Genomic DNA, 25,095 nt, shown 5'->3' on the forward strand with positions numbered 1-25,095 from the left:
GGGGCTTTATAGTGGCTCAGTTGGGGCTGAAAACGGAGAGGGGTGGACATCGGCAGGTGAGGAAGAGGATGGGAGGGGGCTGTGAGATGCACGTCCACCCCACGATGGCACTGTGGTGGCTTGAAGAAAACGATGGGGAAAGAGGGGAAGAAAGGCTCGTGCGGGAGGAGAGAGGAGCAGAAGGAAAAATAGGGAAAAAAGAAAAGAATGAAGAAAAAAAAAAGAAAGGGAAAAAAGAAAAGAAAAAAAGGAAAAAGACGAGGGAAATAAATGAGGTCTAATATTCACATATTGGGTCATAAAACTAATCCAATGAAAAATAATTTTTAAAAGCAGTAAATTGAATAAAATAATTTAAACACAGTATCTAGTTAAAATAAAATAATTAGTAAAAACTAATAACACAGTTTAAAATTAAAAAATAAATTAATTTAAAACAAAGAGCAATTTAAATGTAAAATAATAAATTATATCAAGAAAGCCTTTTAAAATAAATTACACAACTTAAAAATCATAAAATAAACTCAAAAATTAACACATTAAATTTAAAACAAAAGAACTAATATTTATAATTATTTAAATAATTCTTCATTAAAAAAGTACATAAAAAGGGATATTACATTACTACTCGTGTAATGTCTTCTTTGTTAAGGTGGGACTAGCTTTGGTGGCGTTTAAGAAGGGTAATCAATCTCCTAATGTTTTGGAGTGGCCTTTGAGATAATTCACATATTACATCAATTTGAAACATGGTCCCAATAAGGATGTGATGGCATCTTTAGGCCGAGAGAAATGATAGAAGTTTTGACAATCGTGTGCAAGATAATTGATGAGTTTCGAATCTACTTTTTGAATACTTTTACGATTTTGGTTGATTGTAATTGATTTTAACAGCATGGCCTTTTAGAACACTAATAATTATATTTTAAAATTTCTACATCACACGAATAATTAATTATAACAGACAAATATTATAATTAATTTTTACATAATTTATCTATAGAAGTTGTGTTTTTTCTTTTTATGAAAGGTGAGATTGAATTTTTTTTAAATAAATAATATTATCTTTTGAATGTTTATCTGTAAAGAGTAACAGTAATAATGGGGACCAGACTAATCATAAAAAGAAATAATATTATTTTGGTTGAGTTCTAAATGTATTATTTTAGTTTAGAAAAAATCTAGTTGTAAGTATAATTGTGCACTAATATATATATTAATCTAATTTGATTAGTTAAAAAATAAATTTTATTAAAAATAGTACTAATTTAAATTTTGAATATAAAATAATCAGTATTGATATACAGATTAATACATAATTTTGTTTGTACCTAACAAAACTTTTTAATTTATAATGTTATGTTTGATATAAAGACATCTTAAAATATAGCCAATCATTGATGTAATTTTTTTTACGAACGAATTATTATAGTTTTCTCGGATAAAAAAAAAACAAAACTCTACATAGTACCCTAGCCATGTAACATAATTTTAAAAAAAAAAATTATTTATTATCTATTTTCTTATCATCTTTTTATTATTTTAATATTATTTTATGATGTAATATTAGATAAATGGGTCACAAGAAAAATATAATTTAATATCATATTATAAAATAATAAAAAAATAATAAAAATTGGGATGATCAGAATCTTAATAAAATATAATTATCGCTACTTTGTGGACCTCAATCGAGTGCGACTCGGTTCCGCGTGGACTTTTCCAAGTACCAGGCTACCAGCAAAATCCTAGACAGCGTGGGAGTAGGGTTTAACTTCGTCTCACTTTCTCAAATCCCCAGTCCCCACACCCAAAGCAGCGTGGGCGTTGGGTTTAAAACTTCATCTCTCTCACTCGCTTTCTCTTCCTCTGACGCAGAAGCCGAAACCCCCCCCCCCCCCCCCCCCCCCCCCCCCCCCCCCCCGCTTTCTCAAACTCACACACCCGGAGCCTCTACTGAAGAAACAGCAGACAGCGTTTCAGGGTCGAATAGATTGATACATTGAAAAAAACCTGTAAAGTTCGATAGCTCTGCGAAAAACCAATTTTATGCTAGCTTCTAATGGCCGGCAGCTTTATAGCTAGTCTGGGATCCGAAGCCCGATCAGAATCTCCGTCTACTTCGAAGAATGGACCCCCCTCTCTGTTTCACAAAAGAATTGGTTTCCACCCTGCGAGAAAGCCCTTCAAGAGCTTTGGTAATGGCGGCGGCGGTTCGGACCAACGTCGATCGGGGTCTAGCGCGGGCCAATGGGGATTGGCTGGGAAGAAAGGAGATGGGTACGAGTTTTTGGATAATGGGTTAGATCCTGAGCTCAGCTTCGGGATTACTGTACGGAGAATTGTAAGTGATTTAGTGCTTTTTGATTGTTTTTCTTTTGTTCAGCTGGTCTTGGAGAGTGTATTGATTTAATTTGGTTATTTTATATTCTTTTCTTTTTGAAATTAGAGGATGCTTCTCATTTTTTTATTTTTATTTTTATTTATTTTTTATATCTAGTTCAATTTGAGTTTACTTCAAATTAATATTTTTTGTATTGAAAATCAAGTTTTGATGGCTTTTTAAGTTTCTTTCGGTGTTAAATTTCATATTGTTCTCCGATGTTTATCCTTTATTATAAGTTATAACTGCTAGTATGATATTTTATTTTATCTTTCTGAATTTATTTCTTCCCTAACTTTAGGTGAATAGTAAATTTTTGTGTTCTGATTTGTGCTTAGAGCTCCGCTGTCTCACCTCTGGTTTGATTAATTTCAGGGTGCCGGTCTGAAAAATCTCGGAAATACTTGTTTCCTCAATTCGGTGTTGCAGTGTCTAACTTATACAGAGCCTTTAGCTGCATACCTGCAAAGTAGCAAGCATCAAAATTCTTGTGAGTGTATACGAGATTCCCTTGAGCTATCATTTTGTTAGGGTGAATGAACTAAGATTTTTATCTTGGGTGGTTAATTTACATATATTTTCTAATTTCTTTTGTTATTTGATGAAGGTCATATTGCTGGATTTTGTGTTTTATGTGCCATCCAAAAACATGTCAGCTGTGCTCTACAATCAACTGGGAGAATATTAGCACCGAATGATTTTGTGAGGAACTTGCAATGTATCCTTCTTTCATTTTATTTATGGACTTGGAATGCATATATTGGGTGTTTTATCTTGATGACCGTTGGTGAAACTTAAGTAGATTAAATTTATACAAAAAACAGGTTCACAGATAAAAAAAAAATATTTATCCAAAAAACCCCGTTGCTAGAGGAGGTTGGTGAAAAAGGAAGAGGAAAAAAGTATTTATCTTCTAGCGATTCATATATTTAGATTCCATGGGCGCCAAAAGAAGTTTTGAAGATCGAGAGAGGATAGTGGACGAGCTTGATGTTTTCTTCTTCATCATTTTGTTCCTCTGGGCAGTCACAATAGATATTAGAGAAATTGTTAGGTGTTTCTCTCATATTGTGATGTCCATGAGTTTCTTTTCTTGTCTGTAAATCATAGCTCTCATATACTTCTTTGTACTTGAGCTATGCCTGTTGTTTTATTAGTAAAATTTATGATTTCTTATTAAACAAAACCGTTCTTGGCAATCTCTTAACCCCCCATTTCTTTTAAATAAAAATTATTTTAAGTAATAATTAATTCTTTGTTTTGTGAGAGAAAACAAACCTCATATAGGGCTGCAGGTCCAACCAATTAAGTTTCCATGAGGTTAAGGATAATGGCGAGTTCTTAATTTTATTTAGATAAGGTTTTTATTGCATTTGAACTGTGTTAGATTTTGTAATTCTTGATCACGTAATTAGGCATATCGCGGAATTTCCGAAAAGCTAGACAGGAGGATGCACATGAGTACATGGTAAATTTACTGGAATCAATGCATAAATGCTGCTTACCTTCTGGAGTGCCTAGCGAATCCCCTACTGCTTGTGAGAATAGTTTGGTGTACAAGATATTTGGAGGTCGCCTGAGGAGTCAGGTAACATATTCTTGATATCTGGTGAATGCAATAACAACATATCTTTATCAAGTAACTTGGATGGCTGGTTTTAGAATTTCAATGTTTTTGGATGTGTTCACTGACAAGCTTGGAATTTTGTTTTTTATTTAGATTTTTTCATAATGTTTTCTTGTTACTTCTACAGGTTAAATGCTTGCAATGTTCTTATTGCTCCAATACATTTGATCCATTCTTAGATTTAAGTCTGGAAATAGTCAAGGCAGATTCCTTGAATAAAGCACTTGCAAACTTCACTGCTGCGGAGCAGTTAGATGGAGGAGAAAGGCAATATCAATGCCAACATTGCAAGCAGAAAGTTAGGGCTCTCAAACAGCTCACTGTCCACAAGGCACCATATGTCCTAACTGTTCATTTGAAGCGGTTTCATTCTTATGATCCCGGACAGAAGATTAAAAAGAAAGTTCATTTTGGTTCTACATTAGATTTGAAACCCTTCGTCAGTGGTTCCTATGTAAGTGAATTTCTTTTCATAACAAGTTTTCTTCTTCCCTAGATTTTGTCATCATGACCAATGTTATGAACATTAAATATAGGAATCTGATATTTGGTGAATTTTACAATTTTGAAAAAGCTATCTTTCAGGAAAAAAGTTTGAGAAAAAGATAACTGTACACCTTTAATTTTGTTTCCAACAAAGACTGGAATTAAGGTTATTATTGTTGCTCTAGAGTGAAACTGATTATTAATTTTATCGGAAAAACTTTTACGAAATGATTTTTTTAAATCCACTTTTGTTTTCTGTGAGTGCCTTAAAAAAACTCAATGCTGTTTAATTTGAGTTTTTGAGTTCAAAGTTTGGGGGGGAAATATTCTCACGTGACCAGACTGTTTCCAGTTTTCCTAGCTAGTTTGATGATTCCTAGATTTTTTTACTTAAATCAACTTGAAGGTGAGATGGAAAATATTGACACCCCCATGCTGATGGATTTAGACCAAGTGGCATCTTCTTCCCCTATAAACAAGAGTGGTGGTTGTAGTTTCTGGTTGACTCCCATATGCTCATCCATGTGCATATGTTGTGCTTGTCAAAGAATGTTGATTGTGAAACAAGGTTGCAATGACATAGAGGGAAGATGCCCAAAGATTGGCATTCGAGACTGTCTGCTAGCTATGGAACTGGATTCTTGTGCTGATTTCTATAAATGATTCCTGATGCCGTAAATGGAAAAACCATTCCTTATGGACACAAGTTGGTTTTCTGGATTGTTATTATCCACTTGGATCATCATCCTTTTTTTTTTTTTTTTTTTTTGCTTTTTTAATACATGTCTTAGTTGCCATGTGTTCCAATAACTTTCCTGTCATGCTTATCAAATATTCTTTTGATTATTTGTTTCTCATACTGTGCAGGATGGAGATCTGAAATATACTCTCTATGGGGTTTTGGTGCATGATGGTTGGAACACCCATTATGGACATTATTCTTGCTATGTTCGCACTTCAAATGGCATTTGGTACCATCTCAATGACAATCAGGTAACTTTTTTATTTACTAGTCCAATTTCTGATTTAGGATAAAATCACACCGTTGAGATGATCCAAATTTGGTAGAAGGGAATCATGCATCCGTTATCCCCTCCTCAGCACCAACAAGAAAAAGAATAAAAGCAAGATGTTGATTTAATCGATTTGTGGTTTTTGTACAAACTCATTTGGTTTTGAAGATATTCTACCATCTTGCATGTGCTTCCCCATGTTTCCAATTGAGTTTAGAAAATTCTAGATCTTGTAGACCTGGTGTCTTTCTGAAGTTTGGTAGAAACTACTACAACCCCACTATTGGCTGTGGTTCAAACTTAAAGGGTGTATCCATTAAAAAAAGGATAGTAACTTTGCTGGGTTCTGTCAGAAGTTTGAGAAGATCCCTAAGAATTTTTGCTTGCTGAAGAAGTTGATTACTTTAGGAACTTGAGGGTTGCACGTAGTATATATGCATATATTTGTAGGTTTAAATAGTCTTGCTTACCTATCAAAATTTTTTTGTAGGTTTATGTAGTAAAAGAAACCTATGAAATTTATGTTATCATATGCCATGAAACTCCGAACAAATCATGATAGTTTTATATCCTGAATGGGTATCTTGCTTCTTCAAAGCTTATTATACAACTAACTTCATTTCACAACTAAATACTATACAAGATGGCACCCCAATTGTTGTATTAAAATGTTATTTCTTATGAGTTTACCCAATTATGCTGTGACAGGTTGCCCAAGCCAGCGAGAAGAGAGTTCTAGAACAGCAAGCTTACATGCTGTTTTATGTTCGTGATAGAAGGAAATCCTCGACTGATGTTTTTCAGAAAGAGAATTTGAGAGGAAATGCTAATGGAATAAGAACATCTTCCACGTTCAACCAAGACTTAAAGGAGATGGTTAAAACTAGTCCAGTTGAGAATCGGTTAAGTGGTGCAACCTCTGCTACTGTGGTTACTCGGAACGATGCGTCAAACATTTGTCCACCAAGGATGCCCCTGCTCAAGGAAGCATCAGTGCAAAAAAGCGATTGCCTGATAATGACAGAATGCTCAGTGCTGGGAAAGGGTTCTGTTTCAGAACCTCTCTTAAAGGCGCCGTTATTAAACACTCCACTGGAAGTGCTTCCTGCGACTGACCTAAATTCTAGAGAATTCTTGTCAATATCAGCTCCATCTGGTAATGGTGTTGCTCCTGACATTGGAAAGACAGCTGGGGGCATTATTAATAATCAAAAAGTAAGTAGAAGTTCAAGTAAAGATTCAAGAGCCTCAGTTTCAACATCACCTAACTTCAGTGATCCCCAAAGCTCTTCTACTGCTAAACTTGTCACAGATGAGACCTGTCAGAAGGTTAGTGGATACTTCTTTACACATGCTCCTTAGGGTCCTTCCCACCCCAGCATCTGGTTGGAATTTTCACATTGTTTCATACTCATCTGTAACTCATATTTGGCAGATCAATCTTTTTTTGCACGTAGCTCCATCAGGAAATCTTAATGATAAGATAATGAATGCAATTGACCCTGTAAGTCAGAAATCATTTTGAATTGAAACAAGTCTTTTTTCTTTATTCTTAGCATTGAAGTCTTTACTTCAGGCATTCATTAGCATTGAGGTCTGGTGATGAACAAGTCTTTACTTTATTTTTCTCTTGTTCCAGGTTGGGAATACACCCAACGAAGGCGCTGTTTGTAATTTGCGGGTTGAGGATGCTGGTGATAGGGTTAAGAAAATACAACGTAATGAGTCAGTAAATTTATCCAGCTCATCAATCAAGGCAAACAGATTACAGACAGAAGTTCATAACTGCAAGCATGACAGAAAATGGAAAAAGAAGCTCCTGAAGTACCGGGCGGTGAGTGTGCGGCTTAACTCACACTTCCTCTTCCATGCATCTTTAAGATTGTGGAAAAAGAAAAAACACAAGAGAAACAAACGATGCACTTTAGATGTGAGGAATCTTAGTAGGGCAAACTTGTTGGACACAGATTCTACCTCAACAGATCTGGGGCCATCTACATCTGAGAGTACCAGGACAATTACCTTCTTAGCTCAACCTCTGAGAAAAGGGACTAAGTCTGGTTCTCAAAGAGGAGCTAATAATGCTGCTACATTGGATTTAATGACCTCTAGTGGCGATTGCTTTATGGAAAATGTTATAGATGGTGAGTTTAGATATAATATTGATCAGTGTGGAACTGTACTGGCGACTGATAAACAATTGGGAAAGAGCTCCTTTTTAGATCAGCGGGAATCAGGAAGATTGGATGGTCCAAAAGATGGGAAAAGAAAAGTAGTGCAGAATGGTTTGATGAGCATGCTTACCCGAGGTCTGGAAGAGACAGTTGGTAATTGATTTTTCTATTGTTGTCTTTCGAGCACCCATCTGCATTTTTTTTTTTTTTTCTAGAGAAGAGGGCTGGTACCTCCAATTTTATTGATAACCCTCACCTCTGGTGGAGTAATACCTTATGCATTTGGGGGAAAACCCATGGGGGATCCCAAAACCAAGGTTTTTGTAAAAACTTATATTGCCATATACAGGTTACTGAAAGAAAAGAAAAACAGAGATCTAAGAACACTAGTAGTCCAAGCTATAGTCTTTCAAGCACTCATCACTGCTTATAATTCTGTTGAGAAACAATCCTTTAGTGGTTGGTTTGTGAAATTGGCTTTCTTAGTCTAGTTTGGTCCTATTTGATGTCCAATTGAGAATGTAGTTGATGGTGGATTTACACCTAGTTTACATTATTTTTTGAATAATTTGGGGCCATGATAAATGGCAATGCATGCCGTTAGGTTTATAAATTATAGGACTTACCCTGAATTGGTATTGATTCATTTTCAAAATAGAAGAAGGGATACTTTTTTTTGATACGTCAAAATAGAAGCAGGGATATTATGTTCAAGTGAAGGCCCATTCACCATAATAGGATCTCCATGTCTGAATATTTCCCTGAGCCCATCATTGTTTTGCCGTCATCCTTCTTCGTATAACTCCCCATTGATAAACTTTGTGAATCAGTCTCAACTCCTAGTTGCAACGAGGTTGATGCTGCACTAATATGGGCCAAGGGAATTATTTATATAAACAAAGATCCTTGTTTTCAATTAGAATTAGAAATTGCCTTCTTGGTGATATAGCATGCTGATTATTGTTCTTTGATCTTAATTGGTTGATTGCAGTTGCTCGTTGGGATGGGATAGAGTTGCCTCCATCTCAAATTGCGGCATCAAATGGCATTAAAAGTATCAGCATTGGATACATGCCAGATGAATGGTAAGTTGAAATGTTGCACATCTTGTTACTTCTCTCTTAATATGATGCTATATCCTGTATTCTTGGGCTATGCCTATTCGTATTAATATAGTTTAACCGTTTACTATATAAAAACTTGAGTGCGAATGAAATTGCTGATCACAAAGTACGATAAAGTTGTACCTTTTCATGAACATGACTGCTCGAGGACGTGGAGTTGGCACAGAAATGCTATAGTGATGATGCCTTGATAAGCATAGCATCAAAAGCCTTGCCTGATTTGGCATCTAGGATCCTGCCCTGGTGTGGCCTAGGCTAAAACCATTGAACGCAATTTAGGTTCTGAACACTGGCAAGGTTTGGGGGGACCATACATTACCTTTACTGCTTAGAGGATCGAAAGCTGTGCATTTGTGTTTGAATCTTTTCGCTTGATGGATTTTGAGTTCAGATGGGTGGGAGATGATGTCATGCAGAATGGGTTTGTGAATGCAGTGGCAGGAGAGGTGGGTGGCAGAGGTAAAGTTAATGCCAAAACCTAGGCGGTGAGCTATGTCAAAGATGAGGAGAGATCATGCTAGCATTACTTGCAATCACATTTAGTCAGAATTTCTCATATTTTAGGTCTATTGAAATTATAATTATAGTTAGATTGGATTTGGCAGGATGGCTTCATGTGGTTGTTTACACCATTTGATTCTGAATTAAATTGGGACAGGATGCCATCTGCTACCATTGGCCTTAACCTGATTGATTGCTAATTCAAACTGATCCATTTCTTATACGATTAATTTGGGTTATTCATTTTTTCATTTTTCAGGGATGAAGAATATGACGGGGGAAAGAGAGAGAAGGTTAGGCAGTCTAAGCATAGTTTTGGTGGACCAAATCCTTTCCAAGAAACTGCGACCAAGAAATCCCAAACAAAGAAGGCTAGGTTGGATCGATCTAGCTCTGGAAATGAGCCATTCAGGATATGAAGAAACTAGACTGACATCAATTAAGCGTAAGCTTGCCTTTTTGCTTCTTGTAACAATTGGCATTTTGTTAAGGTAAAAATTCAAGAGGGAGAGTGCTAGAGTTGATCATATCTTTTTGCCGGAATTGTCTGTTAAAGGAAGGGAGTGTTGGGGGGGATTTTTATTTGACTTAGTCCGCTTGTAACATTTCTCATGTTGGAAGATTATTACCTGTAGCAATAGTTCTTTTTTTTTCCCGTAAGTATTACCTGAACAATTTTTATGATATAGAAATGGTCAATTTCCTTTTCATATTATAACTCAAGCACAGTCGTTCTTGGAATTATTTTGGGGATTATTCTCTCTTTTTTTAAAAAGAAAAAAGAAAAAAATGTTGCTACTTCCCATTTTATTTTTTATTTTTTGATTTCATGGATCTGAGGATGATATTTTTTTTTTTGGGGTTTTTTTTTTTGGGGGGGGGGGGGGGGGGGGGGGGGGGGGGGTGGGTTGGGGAAGTTGAAAAAGGATGGAAAAGGTTTCCTTTACTATTTATAGGGCTGCACATCTTGAATCTTTGAGAGTACTTGTTTAGCCCTTTTCTTTTTGATCTATGCACCCAAGGGGAAGGAAAGGATGGACGAGCATGATCTTCCTCTTTTCTTGTTTTTGAAAATCAAGATTCTCTCTTTACCGATCGAAAAAAAAAAAAAGTTTTTCTCTTTAAATTTCTTTCAAACCAAAGTGATTTTGAACTCTTTTTACCTCAGGCCTTTGGATTATGATTATATATAATTATTTATTTCAAATATTTTTTGTGAGAGAGAGAGAGAGTATGTGTGTGAATAATACAATATCTATGATATACATAAATAATGTTCAACATTAAATATTGTGAGTTTTTTTAATTATAAATAATATTAGAGAAGAATTGTTATGTGTATAAGGTGATATATCTCTATAACTATAATTTTTTATTTTTTAATATTTGATCTGCTTCAAAAATTTTAATCTTGTATATATATTTTGATCCCAATCTCCATCCCCAAAGTATATCCCTTAAAAAACAAGAATTTATTCGGGTTATGTACGATACTATCAGAGACAAGTCCAACCCCATTGGACGGTGAGCTTCTTTCAAAATATACAAAATAAAATAAAAAGAAGGAAGATTAATGCTATATACAGCTATAGAATGTTTAAACACTATGTAATCGCTTTGAAAAAGAGTGAGATCCATAATTAGAAAGTTAGTTTTTTTTTTTTTTCATGTGTCTCATATTAACTCACTTTTTTCAAAGAGATTATGCGACTCTTGCACAATTACGACTGTAAATATTATTTTTTATGAGTAATGCTACATATAGTTATGGAGTGTGCAAATGCCACAAAATCGCGTTGAAAAAGAGTGAGGTCTACGATTAAAAAGTTAGTTTTTTTTTTCATGTGGGTCTTGTATTAATTCACTTTTTTTAAAGAGACTGCGTGGCGCTTGCACAATTATGACTAAAAATATTATTTTTTTATTTATTTAATGATTAGGAAAATATTTCTTTTAATAGTGCTGTGATTTTTTTAAAATATTTAAAAATATTAAAAGAATGCATGTGATAAAAAAGTTATAAAAAAGTGAAAAAACACAATATACTGGCGGTGGCTGTAGAGTCACCCTGCATGATGAATGCATCATAAAGTCTAGTGACTTGCATTAAATTATCGGTGGCTATATGAAGCGCCAAACCAAGCAGAGTAAATGCTCAAAACCCTTTAACGTTGTACCTTGAACTTCTTTTCATGTGACTAAAGACACGCTGTCCCAGACTCGGATTGCCAGCTAGTAGTTCTTGTTTTTCTCATAAAGCTCGAAGTTTGTTCGAACAAAACTCGAAGAGCATGTTGGTTTGTGACGAAGTTATTATGGTATTGAGGTTGGTGTTTGATATGCATGCGTGTATGTAGAAGTAGGAGTAATGGGCACAGGGCTCGAACATTTCAGAAAATGGAATCTGACCTCGTTCATCTCAATAATGTCAAAATAATGTTTAAGCTTTGCAACTTCTTTTAAAAGTTCTCACTCCCTTATTTATTAGAGAAATAAAGATATTTTACAGTAAATTCCTATACTGACGTTATTTGATGTAATATATATGCAATTGTTGGGTCCAAGTCCACATAATTTTAGAGCATCTTTGTGTTTCTTCTCATAGCAAAATTGCTTTCTTTTTGTGGGAAATTTTATTTAACTTTCCATCATTTCAACATGACAGTGAGTATAAGTTTGAAGCAATTCATCAACTACTTCTATATTTTATTATATTTTTTTCATCATTCCAAGACCACCCAAGATTTTAGAGTCTTTTAACTATGCTAGTCATGCACCTTAGTACATTAAACCATAGTATTGCTGCACCTTTTTAACTTGTGTTATCAAGCTTTATTTGAAGATTAAGTTTGCTGGTATAACTGATGATTATGTCATTTTTAATTATGAATAGTTTAATTATGTCGGTTGATTACTTGTTACTCGTCACTCCTCAACCCTCAATCAATGCAAATCATTATAAGACTTAATGCTTCTTCCTCTCCCACTTCCTTTGCTGTCTGGTCTTGGCGTGCTGCTCTCTCTCTCTCTCTCTCTCTCTCTCTCTCTCTCTCTCTCTCTCTCTCTCTGTGTGGTGTGTTTTTTTTTGTTATAGTCTATGCTAAATATCATTGTTCAATGCAGATACCTTATATTTGATGGGGACGCCTTCCCATGTGCGATGACCAAACTGCTAGATGAGGGTTTTTTTTTCCTAGTCTGCAGAAGTAGGGTCATGCTGTAGCTCAGAGAAAGGGTGGTCATTCTCAAGTTTTCAAATTTCTCATGTGACGTGTGTAATTTGAGTTTATTAAGTGGAAGGTGTCTAAATTACTCATCTAATAACCCATTATTATGCATCCACAGGACCACAAACACTTAAAAGAAAAGTATAGGAAAGAGATGGAGAGAGAAGGGTTGTGGGGCGCCTCAATGATTTAGGCCATAGATTACAATTCTATTATCACTTAAACTATAAACAATATGGATCGTTTTAGATGGTCCAACAAGACAAGACAAACACAAGTGAATGGTCCAGATATTTGATTCTAGGTCACAGTCATAATCCCTTGAATCTTTCATTCAATCTGGCCCCATCTTATACCTCCTAATTGGCATTGATTATGGGTGAAAAGAAAACAGTAGTTCACTCGAACTTTTTTCAAGGGTTAAAGTCAACAAAATGCAATTCTCCACCTGAACTCCTCTCTAATCCATTGAAATTTCCACTATAGTATAAACAAACGAATCAACACAACATGGTCTCAACCAGACTACTTGGTGGAAGAAAAAGGTTCATTTTTTTGTTCAAGTAAAGAAGAAAACAAGAAGGGTAAATAGAAGTCACTGTTAGGCGCTTGTGGTACGGGGCATACAATTACAACTGAAGTAGAAATGATAAAGAATAAAAGAAATAATAAGGAACTTCAATTGTAGAAGAATTTCACTTATAGTAAAAGGATTACAAGAATTTCTCTCTTTAATAAGGAGAGCACAATTGATAATACCCTCTCTTATAAAAGGAGAAAACTCACTCTTTCTTATAAAAGGAGAGACAATATATAGGAGAAACCTCACTATTTTTTCTCTCTAAAACTCTCTCTCTTTCTCTAAATTTTTCTTTCAAAATGGGATAGGTTTCTAAAAGCAAAAACATGTATTTATAGGAGTTAAAGGAGGTGGAAGATGGCGGAAGCAAGTGGAAGATGGCGGAAGCAAATGTGAAAGCAAGCTTGATGTAGGTTGTCAACTAGTGACCATTTTTGACCCATAAAGAAGATAGCGGAAGCAAGTGGAAGATGGCGGAAGCAAGTGGAAGATGACAGAAGCAAATGTAAATGCAAGCTCAACTAACCACCATTTTTTACCCATAAAAGTCCATAAAAGTGGCTTTACCGCTACATATCTCTCACTTAAAGTCACTTTTGTAATCCTTCTATCTTTTCTACACTTTCCATCTCTATGCTGCTTACATATCTGCTAGGCCTAAGGAGGATCGATACCAGATAAACTTGTCATTATTAATTGGCTTTGTTAATATATCTGCTAGGTTGTCTTTTGTATGGATTTTTTGTATATCCACACTTCCTTCTTCCACCTTCTCACGAACGAAGTGATACTGAACTCGTATGTGCTTTGTTCTTGAATGAAATGTTGGATTCTTTGCTAAATGCAAAGCGCTCTGACTATCACAAAATAAATCAACCTTCTCTTGTACGTGTCCGAGCTCTTCCAGTAGCATTTGCAACCTTATTGCCTCTTTGCTAGCTTGTGTAGCTGCGACATATTCTGCCTCTGTTGTATAAGTAGCCACGATAGACTGCAATTTTGAAACCCAACTTACAGCTCCTCCAGCAAGAGTAAACACATAACCTGAGGTGGACTTGCTCTTGTCAAGATCACCTGCATAATATGAATCAACATAGCCTCTGATAGTAAAGTCTGATCCTTCATAACATAATGCGAAATTTGAGGTACCCTTGACATATCTCAGGATCCTCTTTACAGCACTCCAATGCTCTTTACCAGGATTCGCCATGTATCGACTAACCACTCCCACTGACTGTGCAATGTCTGTTCTTGTACAAACCATAGCGAACATTAAGCTACCCACTGCTGATGCATACGGTACTCGAGACATTTCCATCCTCTCTGCTTCATTGCTAGGACTCATACTTGAGAATAACTTGAAATTAATAGGAAGAGGGGTAGAAATTGGCTTACAATCTTGCATGTTGAAGCGTCGCAAGATTTTCTTCAAATAATTTTTCTGAGAAAGCCATATCTTCCTATTATTTCTATCTCGATAAATTTGCATCCCTAGAATCTTGTTTGCTGGTCCCAAGTCCTTCATTTCAAACTCCCTAGCCAACTGTGCCTTTAAGTCTGTAATACGATCTTTGTTGGGGCTTGCTACCAACATGTCGTCAACATACAACAACAGAATAATGAAATTACCATCACCAAATCTTTTGTAGTAAACACAAGGATCTGAACTATATCTATTGTATCCAAGGCTCATGATAAAGGAATCAAATCTCTTATACCAACATCTCGGCGCCTGTTTGAGACCATATAGAGATTTGTTCAACCTGCAAACCAAGTTCTCTTTTTCTTTTTTTTCAAAACCTTCTGGTTGGAGAATGCAAATTTCTTCTTCAATTTCTCCATGAAGAAATGCAGTTTTCACGTCCAGTTGTTCTAAGTACAAGTCAAATGTAGCACACATCGCAAGGACTGCTCGAACCGTTGAGAGTCGAACAACAGGAGAGAATATTTCGTTGAAGTCTATGCCTTCTTTCTGAGCGAATCCTTTCACCACCAATCGAGCATGATACCGCTCCACTTGATCATTGCCATTTCGTTTGATCTTGTAAACCCATTTGTTTTCGATGACATTCCTTCCTTGTGGTAGTGATACAAGATCCCATGTTTTGTTTTTATGGAGAGCTTCAATTTCTTCTTGCATTGCAACCATCCACAGAGAAGCTTCTTGGCTATTTGTAGCCTCATGGAAATTTGATGGTTCTCCATCTCCTGTTAGTAGACAGTATGCGACATTTCCCTCCATGATATACTCTGAGTGCCAAGTTGGTTTTCTTCTCTCTCGAGTTGACCGTCGAACTTGTGGAATTGCACACTCAGCTTGTTCTTGTACTTCGTGCTCTGATATTGCTTCAGAAGAATCTGGAACTTCTAATTCTTGTCTTTCTTCAATTTGAACTGTAGTAGTCTCTGGTTTCTCTTTTGAAGCGCTATCATTTTCTTTTTCTTATACCTTATCTTCTACAAATACAACATCTCTGCTGATTAGCACCTTGCGGGCAGTGGGATCCCACAGGCGATACCCCTTGACTCCATCAGCATACCCTAAGAAAATACATTTTCTAGATTTTGGATCTAGCTTTGATGTTTCTTGGGCGTTGTACATAACATAAACAAGACTTCCAAATGTATGTAAGTGAGAATAATCAGCTGGCTTATCAGTCCACATCTCCATCGGCGTTTTCAGATCAATTGCGGTTGATGGTGACCGATTGATCACATAACAGGCAGTCTTGACTGCTTCTGCCCAAAATGACTTGGCCATTCCTGTAGTTCTCAACATCGCTCTTGTTCGTTCTAACAAGGTTCTGTTCATCCGCTCTGCTATTCCATTTTGTTGTGGAGTGTATGCCACCGTGAGCTGCCTTTTGATACCTTCTTGTTGACAGAAGCTATCAAATTCAATACCAGTATATTCTCCTCCATTGTCTATCCTTAAACACTTGATCTTCTTTTCAGATTCAAGCTCAACCCGCGCTTTGAATATTTTGAAAACTGGAAATACATCTGCTTTATTTTTTATTGGATACACCCAACATCTCCTGGAGTAAACGTCAATAAATGACACAAAGTATTTTGGTCCTCCTAGGAACAAAACTGGTGCTTGCCAAACATCAGAATGGATTAGTTCTAAGATAGCTTTACTTCTAGCAGAGGAACTACTGAATTTCAATCTGTGCTGCTTACTAATAACACAATGCTCACAAAAGGGTAATGAAACCTTTTTGAGCCCTGGAAGAAGCTTTTGTTCAGCAAGAATCTTCAAACCTCGTTCCGACATGTGGCCAAGCTTACGGTGCCACATCATTGTTAATTCTTCTGCCGAACTTGCCAACGCAGTGGATGCTTCTCCTTCTTGTTGTGTTTCTCCTTTAAGCATGTACAAATTTGTAGCTATCTTTTCCACTTTCATCATTACAAGCGCGCCTTTAACTATTTTCATGATCCCATCTTGAATATGGGTTTTACACCCACTATTATCTAATTGTCCTAAAGACAATAGATTTTTCTTCAGGCCTTTCACATGTCGTACCTCCTGAATAGTGCGAACTGTATTGTCACACATCTACAATTTGATGGTACCAATACTAGCAATCTCCAAGGCATGATCGTCTCCCATGAACACAGATCCTCCTGAGATAGGTTCATATTGATGGAACCATTCTCTCTGGAGAGTCATATGCCATGTTGCTCCTGAGTCAATAAGCCAGACATCAGCGAATCTTCTTCTACCTTCAGTAACTGTTGTTGCCTCACTGTATAAAATTTCACCATCATCTGAGGTGTTTGCTACACAACCCTGAGCTTTTGACAACTCAGGGCCTTTTCCTTTGACTTCTTCGTTCTTCTTGAGATGCCAACACTCCCTTTTATAGTGCCCTTTCTTGCCACAGTGATGACACTTGACATTCTTCTTACTTCTGGATTTTGATCTACTCTGATTTTGATTCCCACTGGGGCCACGTTCCGTTGATCTCCCTCTCGTCATTACCAAAGCTTCGGCTTGCTGTGAACCTCCTGGTCTATCTTCTTTGCTTTTGCGCCGACTTTCTTCTTCAAGAACTGCAGCTGCAATATCATCGAAGACTAGAACTTCAATGTTGTTGGTTAAGTTGATGATGAGTTGATCATATGAATCAGGTAGACTTTGAAGTAGAATTTCAGCACGTTCACCCGTCTCTATGTTATGCCCCATTGCTGTGAGCTGTGAAAATAAAGTGTTAAGGGTGTTGATGTGGTCTGTCACTATAGTTGACTCCATCATCCGAAGGGTGTAGAGTTTTCTTCTCAAGAAAATTTTGTTGTGTTGTGATTTGGCCTCGTACAATTTAGTCAGAGTATCCCATATCTCTTTTGCTGTCTTTTTCTCCGCCACACTTGACAATACTCCATCAGCTAGTGCTAGGTACAGATTAGCAATAGCATTGCCATCCATCTCGTTCCACTTGCCGTTGTCAGTGATCTCATCGGGCCTATCTCCAATTGCCGTCAAGCAATTATCTTTCCTTAAAATTGCTTTTATTCTCATTTTTCATAATGAGAAATTACTCCCATTGAACTTCTCTATTTCGTACTTCGTCGCCATTATTGAAGATGCCTCCTTTCCACTAATTGGATCTAACTGTAGCACGAAAAACGGCTATAAACCTGATGCTCTGATACCACTGTTAGGCACTTGTGGTACGGGGCATACAATTACAACTGAAGTAGAAATGAGAAAGAATAAAAGAAATAATAAGAAACTCCAATTGTAGAAGAATTTCACTTATAGCAAAATAATTACAAGAATTTCTCTCTTGAATAAGGAGAGCACAATTGACAATACCCTCTCTTATAAAATGAGAAAACTCACTCTTTCTTATAAAAGGAGAGACAATATATAGGAGAAACATCACTATTTTTTCTCTCTAAAACTCTCTCTCTTTCTCTAAATTTTTCTTTCAAAATGGGATAGGTTTCTAAAAGTAAAAATATGTATTTATAGGAGTTAAAGGAGGTGGAAGATGACGGAAGCAAGTGGAAGATGGCGGAAGCAAATGTGAACGCAAGCTTGATGTAGGTTGTTAACTAGCCACCATTTATGACCCATAAAGAAGATAGCGGAAGCAAGTGGAAGATGGCGGAAGCAAATATAAATGCAAGCTCAACTAGCCACCATTTTTAACCCATAAAAGTCCATAAAAGTGACTTTACCGTTACAGTCACAATATAAATCCTGAACTAACCATAAAAAGATTATTCTAGAGAAAAAGTTCAAACTGTTCTTTTTTCTTTTTTTAATTAGTTCTACTGAGAACGTTATTATCTTTCAGCTACAGATTCTAGACTGTAGACACATAATAGAGAGTCTCTGTAGGGGAAGCTGGCTTGCACATAACATGCTACCATAATTGCAACTTAAATGCGAAGTTAAGAGTGTTTAAAATAGTTTCTATTCAAAATTTAAGTAGAGATCTTCTGTAAGACCTCTTCCCTCAGATTTTACCTCTTGGGTGGTGCTACGTGCAATGAATGCACCGATCTGCGTTTTTGTGTTTTTTAATATTTAAAAAAATGACACAGAACTGCACTTCATCGGTCTGCATTTTCCTTGGTTTTTTTGCTGCCTACACGTTACACCACAGAACTCCAAGTTAGAGAGGATTTTATTCAGGTTAGATTTTTTAACAGAGGAAGGAATACGGATAGCATCTTGCGCCCTTGTAAAAGCAAGTTAAAACCATGTTTTGACTTTTAACAAGATGGAAATTACCATTCTTTTGCTAAATGCCCATGGCATTTTAGTTAGAGAAAGAAGGAAGAGTCCCGGACTCCCGAGGGAATCGGATGTAGCCCGAATTGCCACCGAAGAGGCAATTTTTATTTATTTATTTATTCTTATATAACTAAAAATATTTTTTAATTATTAAGTAAAAAAAATTAAAAAAAATATTTGGTACACTTTTTTAGTCTCGAAAAAGATAATCAACTCCTTCCATTACCGGAAAAGATAATCAACAACACTCAACGAAAGAATCATTGAATTCCCACCACCCTGCTCTGAATAAATTCACCAAACCATGACAGATATTTGCATTCAATCCATGTCATTTATGAGGCCCAGCCTCTGATCACCCCATATTTGTGGTTTCTTTGTTATAGCGTGTCTGCTTCCCCCTCTCAGAGGAGATTTTGTTTTCGCCGTATGAACAAAAAAAAAAAAAAATGGAGCTTTGTTAAAATTTATGCAGCAAAACTATAGCTTGCAAGAAGACAAAAGTGCTTCTTCAATTGGAGTTTTTGTTGGCTTTCAAAGACCTGCAAAGCCAGACGAGGTAAGCCTCACATCCTCCCTCGAAAGCTCAGGAGCTCCATGGTCCTGAAATTCCCATTTGTTATCTAAATACTCATGCTGGGTACATTTGTTTCTTATAGTCAGTTGCCGGAGGACTTCTGGGCATTACAAGGGTCCCTCGGGGGAAAGCGTGTCTTTTTAGAAGAGTTTAAGCCCAACAGTCATATTTTCTTGCAACAAAGCCACAGTAGACTGGGTGGTGGTTGGTTTCGATTATTTAGAGTTGAAGAAGCCAGTAAAGGATTGTCGGAGATGAACACAGAACCATTCATGATCGAGTGGTGGTGATTTGGAAGCATTGAGAGAGGGTTTTGAGCTGGTAAGAGGGCTTGGGTTCATTTTCCTTTCTCTTTATTTGTCAGTCTCAGCCCTCACTCTCAGATGGGTTTTGGTTTCTTTGGCTTCATTTTGGTTCTCACACTGTTCTTTAAGCTTTTGGCTTCTCAACAACCAAACACAGATGGGTTCTTTGTCTCTGAGTTCTTGCAGAAAATGGGGTTACCTTCTTCTGAAGTATACAACTTTTCTGCTCCTGTTTGCTCGTGGCAATGGGTTTTATGTGACGCCAGAAAAGAAAATGTTGTTCGGTTAGAAGCTTCTGGTTTAGGCCTCACTGGTTCTATTCCTGATACCACAATTGGTAAGCTCACCATGCTTCAATCTTTGGATCTTAGTAACAACAAAATCACTGGCTTGCCTTCAGATTTGTGGAGTTTAGGCTCACTCAGGAGCCTCAATCTCTCCACCAACCAGATTTGTGGGTCCCTACCTAACAACATTGGCAATTTCGGTTTCCTTGAAATCTTAGACCTTTCAAGCAACAACTTCTCCGGGGAAATTCCGGCAACCATAAGCTCCTTAGTTAGCCTGCAAGTTCTTAAGCTCGATCGAAATGGATTTGAGCAGAGCATCCCATCAGGAATTACGAAATGCCAGTCTCTGGTTACCATTGATCTTTCGTTGAATCGGCTACATGGGTCTCTTCCAGATGGTTTTGGTACTTCATTTTCCAAGCTCAAGACCTTGAACCTTGCACGGAATGAGATTTACGGCCAGGACTCAGATTTCATGGAAATGAAATCCGTCACTAGCCTTAACATTTCTGGGAATCTGTTTCAGGTTTCCGTAATGGGCGTGTTTCAGGAGCAGCTGGAGGTTATAGACCTGAGTAGGAACCAGTTCCAAGGTCACATTTCGCAGGTACAATTCAATTCGAGTTGCAATTTGTCTCATTTGGTTTATCTAGACTTGTCTGAGAATCACCTTAGTGGAGAAAATTTTCACTGTTTGAGTCAAGCCCAAAATCTCAAACATCTTAATCTTGCATACAATAGATTTGCCAGACAAGACGTCCCCAGAATTGAAATGCTTTGGAACTTAGAATACCTTAATCTGTCTAAAACTGGTCTCATTGGTCACATTCCGAATGAAATCTTACAATTAATTAATTTGAATACACTTGATCTTTCTGGGAACCATCTTACTGGGAAGATTCCAGTGCTAAGTATAAAAAACCTCCAACTTCTTGATGTTTCCCAGAACAACTTGAGTGGAGAAGTTCCTTTTTCCCTCTTAAAGAAACTCCCATTGATGGAGAAGTTCAACTTCTCCTACAATCACCTAACCCTCTGTGCTTCAGAGTTCTCCAATGATACCCTCCAGACTGCTTTCTTTGGTTCATCGAACAGCTGTCCAATTGCTGCAAACCCTAAGCTTTTCAACAGAATACCCGACAAACATAAGGGAATGAAGCTTGCTCTGGCTTTAAGCCTCTCACTGATCTGCTTGCTTGCCGGGTTATTGCTATTTCTAGCGTTTGGTTACAGAAAGAAAACTAGAATGTGGGCTGTAAAGCAGATGTCATACAGAGAAGAACAAAATATTTCTGGCCCCTTTTCATTCCAGACTGACTCAACCACATGGGTAGCTGATGTTAAGCATGCAAATTCGGTACCAGTAGTGATCTTTGAGAAACCATTATTGAATATCACATTTGCGGACCTCCTATCTGCAACCTCAAATTTTGACCGTGGTACCCTTTTGGCTGAAGGCAAATTTGGGCCGGTTTATAGAGGATTTCTACCTGGTGGAATTCATGTAGCAGTGAAGGTTTTGGTCCATGGTTCAACATTAAGTGACCTAGAAGCTGCAAGGGAGCTGGAGTATCTTGGTCGAATCAAACACCCCAATCTTGTTCCATTGACTGGATATTGCTTAGCTGGGGATCAAAGGATTGCTATCTATGATTACATGGAGAATGGGAACTTGCAGAATTTGCTTCATGACTTGCCACTTGGGGTTCAGACTACTGAGGATTGGAGCATAGATACTTGGGAAGAAGACGATATTACTGGAATTGAAAATGTTGGCTCTGAAGGGTTGTTGACAACTTGGAGATTTCGTCATAAAATTGCACTCAGTATGGCCCGAGCACTGGCATTTCTCCACCATGGCTGCTCACCTCCAATTATTCATAGAGATGTCAAAGCTAGCAGTGTATATCTGGATTATGACTTGGAGCCAAGATTATCTGATTTTGGTCTGGCGAAAGTTTTTGGTAACGGTTTAGATGAGGAGATTGCTCGAGGGTCACCGGGGTATGTGCCACCAGAGTTCTCTCAGCCAGAATACGATTCCCCAACCCCAAAATCAGATGTATATTGCTTTGGGGTTGTTCTGTTTGAGCTAATTACAGGAAAAAGGCCAGTTGGAGATGACTATCCCGAGGAGAATGAAGCAAATTTGGTGATTTGGGTTCGAGGATTAGTAAGGAAGAACCAAGGGTCAAGAGCTATTGATCCAAAGATACGTAATACAGGACCAGATGACCAGATGGAAGAGGCTCTCAAGATCGGATATCTATGCACTGCTGACCTTCCCTTAAAGCGACCAACAATGCAGCAAATAGTTGGACTACTGAAAGATATTGAACCAGCATCTCATCAGTGAAAAAGAACATGAAAAAAGGATCATATGGAAGTTTCTTAGCTGGCCTTTTTCCATAATTATTATTGTTAGTTTTTTGGTTTTGAGTATCTTTCCATGCCACCATGGAGGGAATGTACATTAGTCCTTACAATCCTGTTTTTGGTTTGAATCTTTGAGGGTCTTTCTTTTTGCCTCCCATTATTAGTGGCATAGAAACTTAATTTATTGAAAAAAAGAAGAAGGAGAGTTTGGTTTCCTTTCACCAAGATTGCCTTGAAACAAGGACTCAAAGCTGACATTGGCGTTAATGGTTGTCTCTCTTGGATATAAATGCTTGTGGATCTGTGGTAGCTGCATGATGTTACTCAGTATCCTGTTTTATGTTCTGGAGGTGGTGTTGGCGCATAGTGGTACAGCATATAACCTTGAGGATGAAGTCATGGACCAGATCGACCATATTGAGCAATGGCTGGATGTTTGTGGCCATGCACATGGAATAAATAAAAATAAAATCAAAAGTGACAGCAGCACTTGTGTAGGAATTTGGATTGCAATTGGCACTCATATTTATCAAAACTGTAGCCCTTCTTTTCAATGAAGAAGTTCAAGCCTCTATCAACCACTATCAGGGGAGGAAAAGACAGGAACATTGCTTCAACAACTTAGATCATGTTGATAACAGTAAAAAAAATAGAGTGAGAACACATGACAATGCTGTCATTTATTTATTTAATGGAGAATATATACGAAATGATCTAATTGATGAATTTTAACATTAAGAATGAATGGATTAAATGAACATTTTAGAAATTTTTTAATCGTGACACCATTTTAATATTTTATTTTATTTTACATAAAACAAAAGACGTCCGTAAATTTGGATAAGAAGACCAAAATAAAAAACAAAAAAACAAAAGCAAAACCTGGCCTCATCGTAACTCATGTTCTTAACCAATGTAGTCAAGGTGGTCATCAATATGGAATATGCCCTCATTTCTATCTCGTGTGTTACTTATTCGCTTTTGGCAATGTGGAAAGAATAAACTCTTTATATTATTCAAGACTATGACCAATAAATATTAAAAAAAAGAAAAAGAAAAGGAGAAAGAACATCTTTCTTTGACTAAAGGACTGGCTTAGAATACTTGTCCCATACTATCTAATCCAAACATTTCCACTTGTTTCCACTATGAGTTCCCGCGTCCCAAAACAGATATATCCAAGAGATGTTGTATGCTATGACTCAAAATATTCTTCAAATTGAAATCCTCTTTCATTTTTCTTATCTAATGGGACGATCTAATAATACATAGAGATATAGACACAACATTAAGGTATTTTAGATGAGATGAGATGAGATGAGATATAGGTGCGGTTTAGATAGCGAGATGAGATGATTTTAAATGAAAGTCGAAAGTTAAATAAAATATTATTATAATATTATTTTTTAATATTATTATAATTTTAAAATTTGAAAAATTTGAATTGTTTATTATATTTTGTATGAGAATTTGAAAAAATTATAATGATGAGATAAGATAAAACACTTTCACTATCTAAACCGAGCCAATCTATTAAGCAAGCTGTACCAGAACTATTTATCATCCAAAGTTACTCCCCCATAATCACTGGGATAGGTTATTAGGTTGAAACCAATTTATTAGATTCATATCCCAGTTTTCATATTCATTTTCCTTATATGCATGATATTAACTATAATATGGTGATTGTTGGGACTCACCATCCATTTTTTTGATTTCTTTTATCCTATTTATAATTGCTTCTTTTTTGTGGTAAGCATAATTGGTCAAATGTAATCAATTACTTGTAGGACTAACACCATTCATATACAAATCTGCTTTAGAAAGATCTTCAGCTTTTGTCAATTGGGTGGCTCTTATTCTAATTCATCTACCATCATCTTCCTTAGTTTGAGCTTAAATTAAGCATACCCAAAACCTTGCAAATCAATGACTTTGGATATCTGAGCAGTAAAGCCAACCATTGCAGTAATTTTTTCACCTTGTCTTCATCAGATGTTAACTTGATTTGAATTTTTGAATCCAAAAAATTATTCACTTGTTTTGTCATCTATGAGTTTCCCTTATTTCCACCACTCTTTCCAACGGTCCTACCACCATAATCAAACTTGGACTTTCTTTTCAGTCGATCCAAACAAGTACCAATTGTTTATAGTCAAACTTGGAAAGCAATCCAAACAGATGAAGAAGAAGTTCACTTTTGATAAGTACAAATTCCTTTACGACCTGGCTTTCTTTTTCAATTATCTTTTCTTCTGATATTTTAACACCTCATGTCTCGCGTTGTTAAAAATATAATACAATTAATTAAATCCACTTCTTTTTATTAACTTTACCTTTTAACATAAGTGTTGATTTCTTATGATATCAAAGCAAAAATTCTAAATTCGAATATTGACTTTACATTCTAAATTCTGGCCTACATGGAAAAAGAAATGTTAAGAACATAATACAAGTAATAAAATCTACTTTTTCCCATTAACTTAACCATTTGGGAAGAGGTGATTTCACACCCCCGTCATTTGCAGTTGCAGACCTTGACTATAGGGATATCATATCTAGGAAGATGTAACCTACCCTTTGAAAATTAACTACCTTAAAGTACTGATGTTATTATATATCTATTATCTACTGTCTCTCTCAGACTGATATTCAAATTCTTGGATTAGTGAGTTGCTGA

The 25,095-nt window shown here is 36.5% G+C and overlaps 2 protein-coding genes across 5 annotated transcripts; both read left to right on the forward strand.

Annotated features, from left to right (window-relative positions):
* Positions 1 to 1,904: 1,904 nt before the first annotated feature.
* LOC122296294 (ubiquitin carboxyl-terminal hydrolase 23-like) lies at positions 1,905 to 10,023 on the forward strand. Of its 3 annotated transcripts, none has more exons than XM_043105866.1 (11): positions 1,905 to 2,344; positions 2,759 to 2,873; positions 2,991 to 3,101; positions 3,799 to 3,971; positions 4,138 to 4,464; positions 5,364 to 5,489; positions 6,218 to 6,838; positions 6,945 to 7,013; positions 7,149 to 7,836; positions 8,675 to 8,768; positions 9,568 to 10,023. In XM_043105866.1, the coding sequence occupies exons 1-11, from the start codon at positions 2,063 to 2,065 to the stop codon at positions 9,725 to 9,727; spliced, it is 2,766 nt and encodes a 921-aa protein (XP_042961800.1). In that variant the 5' UTR covers positions 1,905 to 2,062; the 3' UTR covers positions 9,728 to 10,023. The 3 variants fall into 3 exon arrangements, with proteins under 3 accessions (XP_042961800.1, XP_042961801.1, XP_042961802.1); XM_043105867.1 differs by having other exon boundaries at positions 7,149 to 7,818; XM_043105868.1 differs by lacking the exon at positions 6,945 to 7,013.
* A 9,053-nt stretch (positions 10,024 to 19,076) lies between these two features.
* Positions 19,077 to 22,636, forward strand: LOC122296427 (probable LRR receptor-like serine/threonine-protein kinase At2g24230). Of its 2 annotated transcripts, none has more exons than XM_043106130.1 (2): positions 19,077 to 19,426; positions 19,527 to 22,636. In XM_043106130.1, exon 2 carries the CDS (start codon positions 19,828 to 19,830, stop codon positions 22,393 to 22,395), a length of 2,568 nt encoding a protein of 855 aa, XP_042962064.1. In that variant the 5' UTR covers positions 19,077 to 19,426; positions 19,527 to 19,827; the 3' UTR covers positions 22,396 to 22,636. The 2 variants fall into 2 exon arrangements, with proteins under 2 accessions (XP_042962064.1, XP_042962065.1); XM_043106131.1 differs by having other exon boundaries at positions 19,531 to 22,636.
* Positions 22,637 to 25,095: the final 2,459 nt, after the last annotated feature.

This window comes from Carya illinoinensis, chromosome 15 (genome assembly GCF_018687715.1).
Source record: "Carya illinoinensis cultivar Pawnee chromosome 15, C.illinoinensisPawnee_v1, whole genome shotgun sequence".
NCBI lineage: Eukaryota > Viridiplantae > Streptophyta > Magnoliopsida > Fagales > Juglandaceae > Carya > Carya illinoinensis.

Bases quoted from the DNA above. Each gene is read 5' to 3' on its own strand.
- LOC122296294 (XM_043105866.1), top strand. From the start codon at position 2,063: ATGGCCGGCAGCTTTATAGCTAGTCTGGGATCCGAAGCCCGATCAGAA. The intron at 2,874-2,990 runs GTGAGTGTATAC...TATTTGATGAAG, and splicing joins TAGCAAGCATCAAAATTCTT to GTCATATTGCTGGATTTTGT. The intron at 8,769-9,567 runs GTAAGTTGAAAT...TTCATTTTTCAG, and splicing joins GGATACATGCCAGATGAATG to GGATGAAGAATATGACGGGG.
- LOC122296427 (XM_043106130.1), top strand. From the start codon at position 19,828: ATGGGTTTTGGTTTCTTTGGCTTCATTTTGGTTCTCACACTGTTCTTT.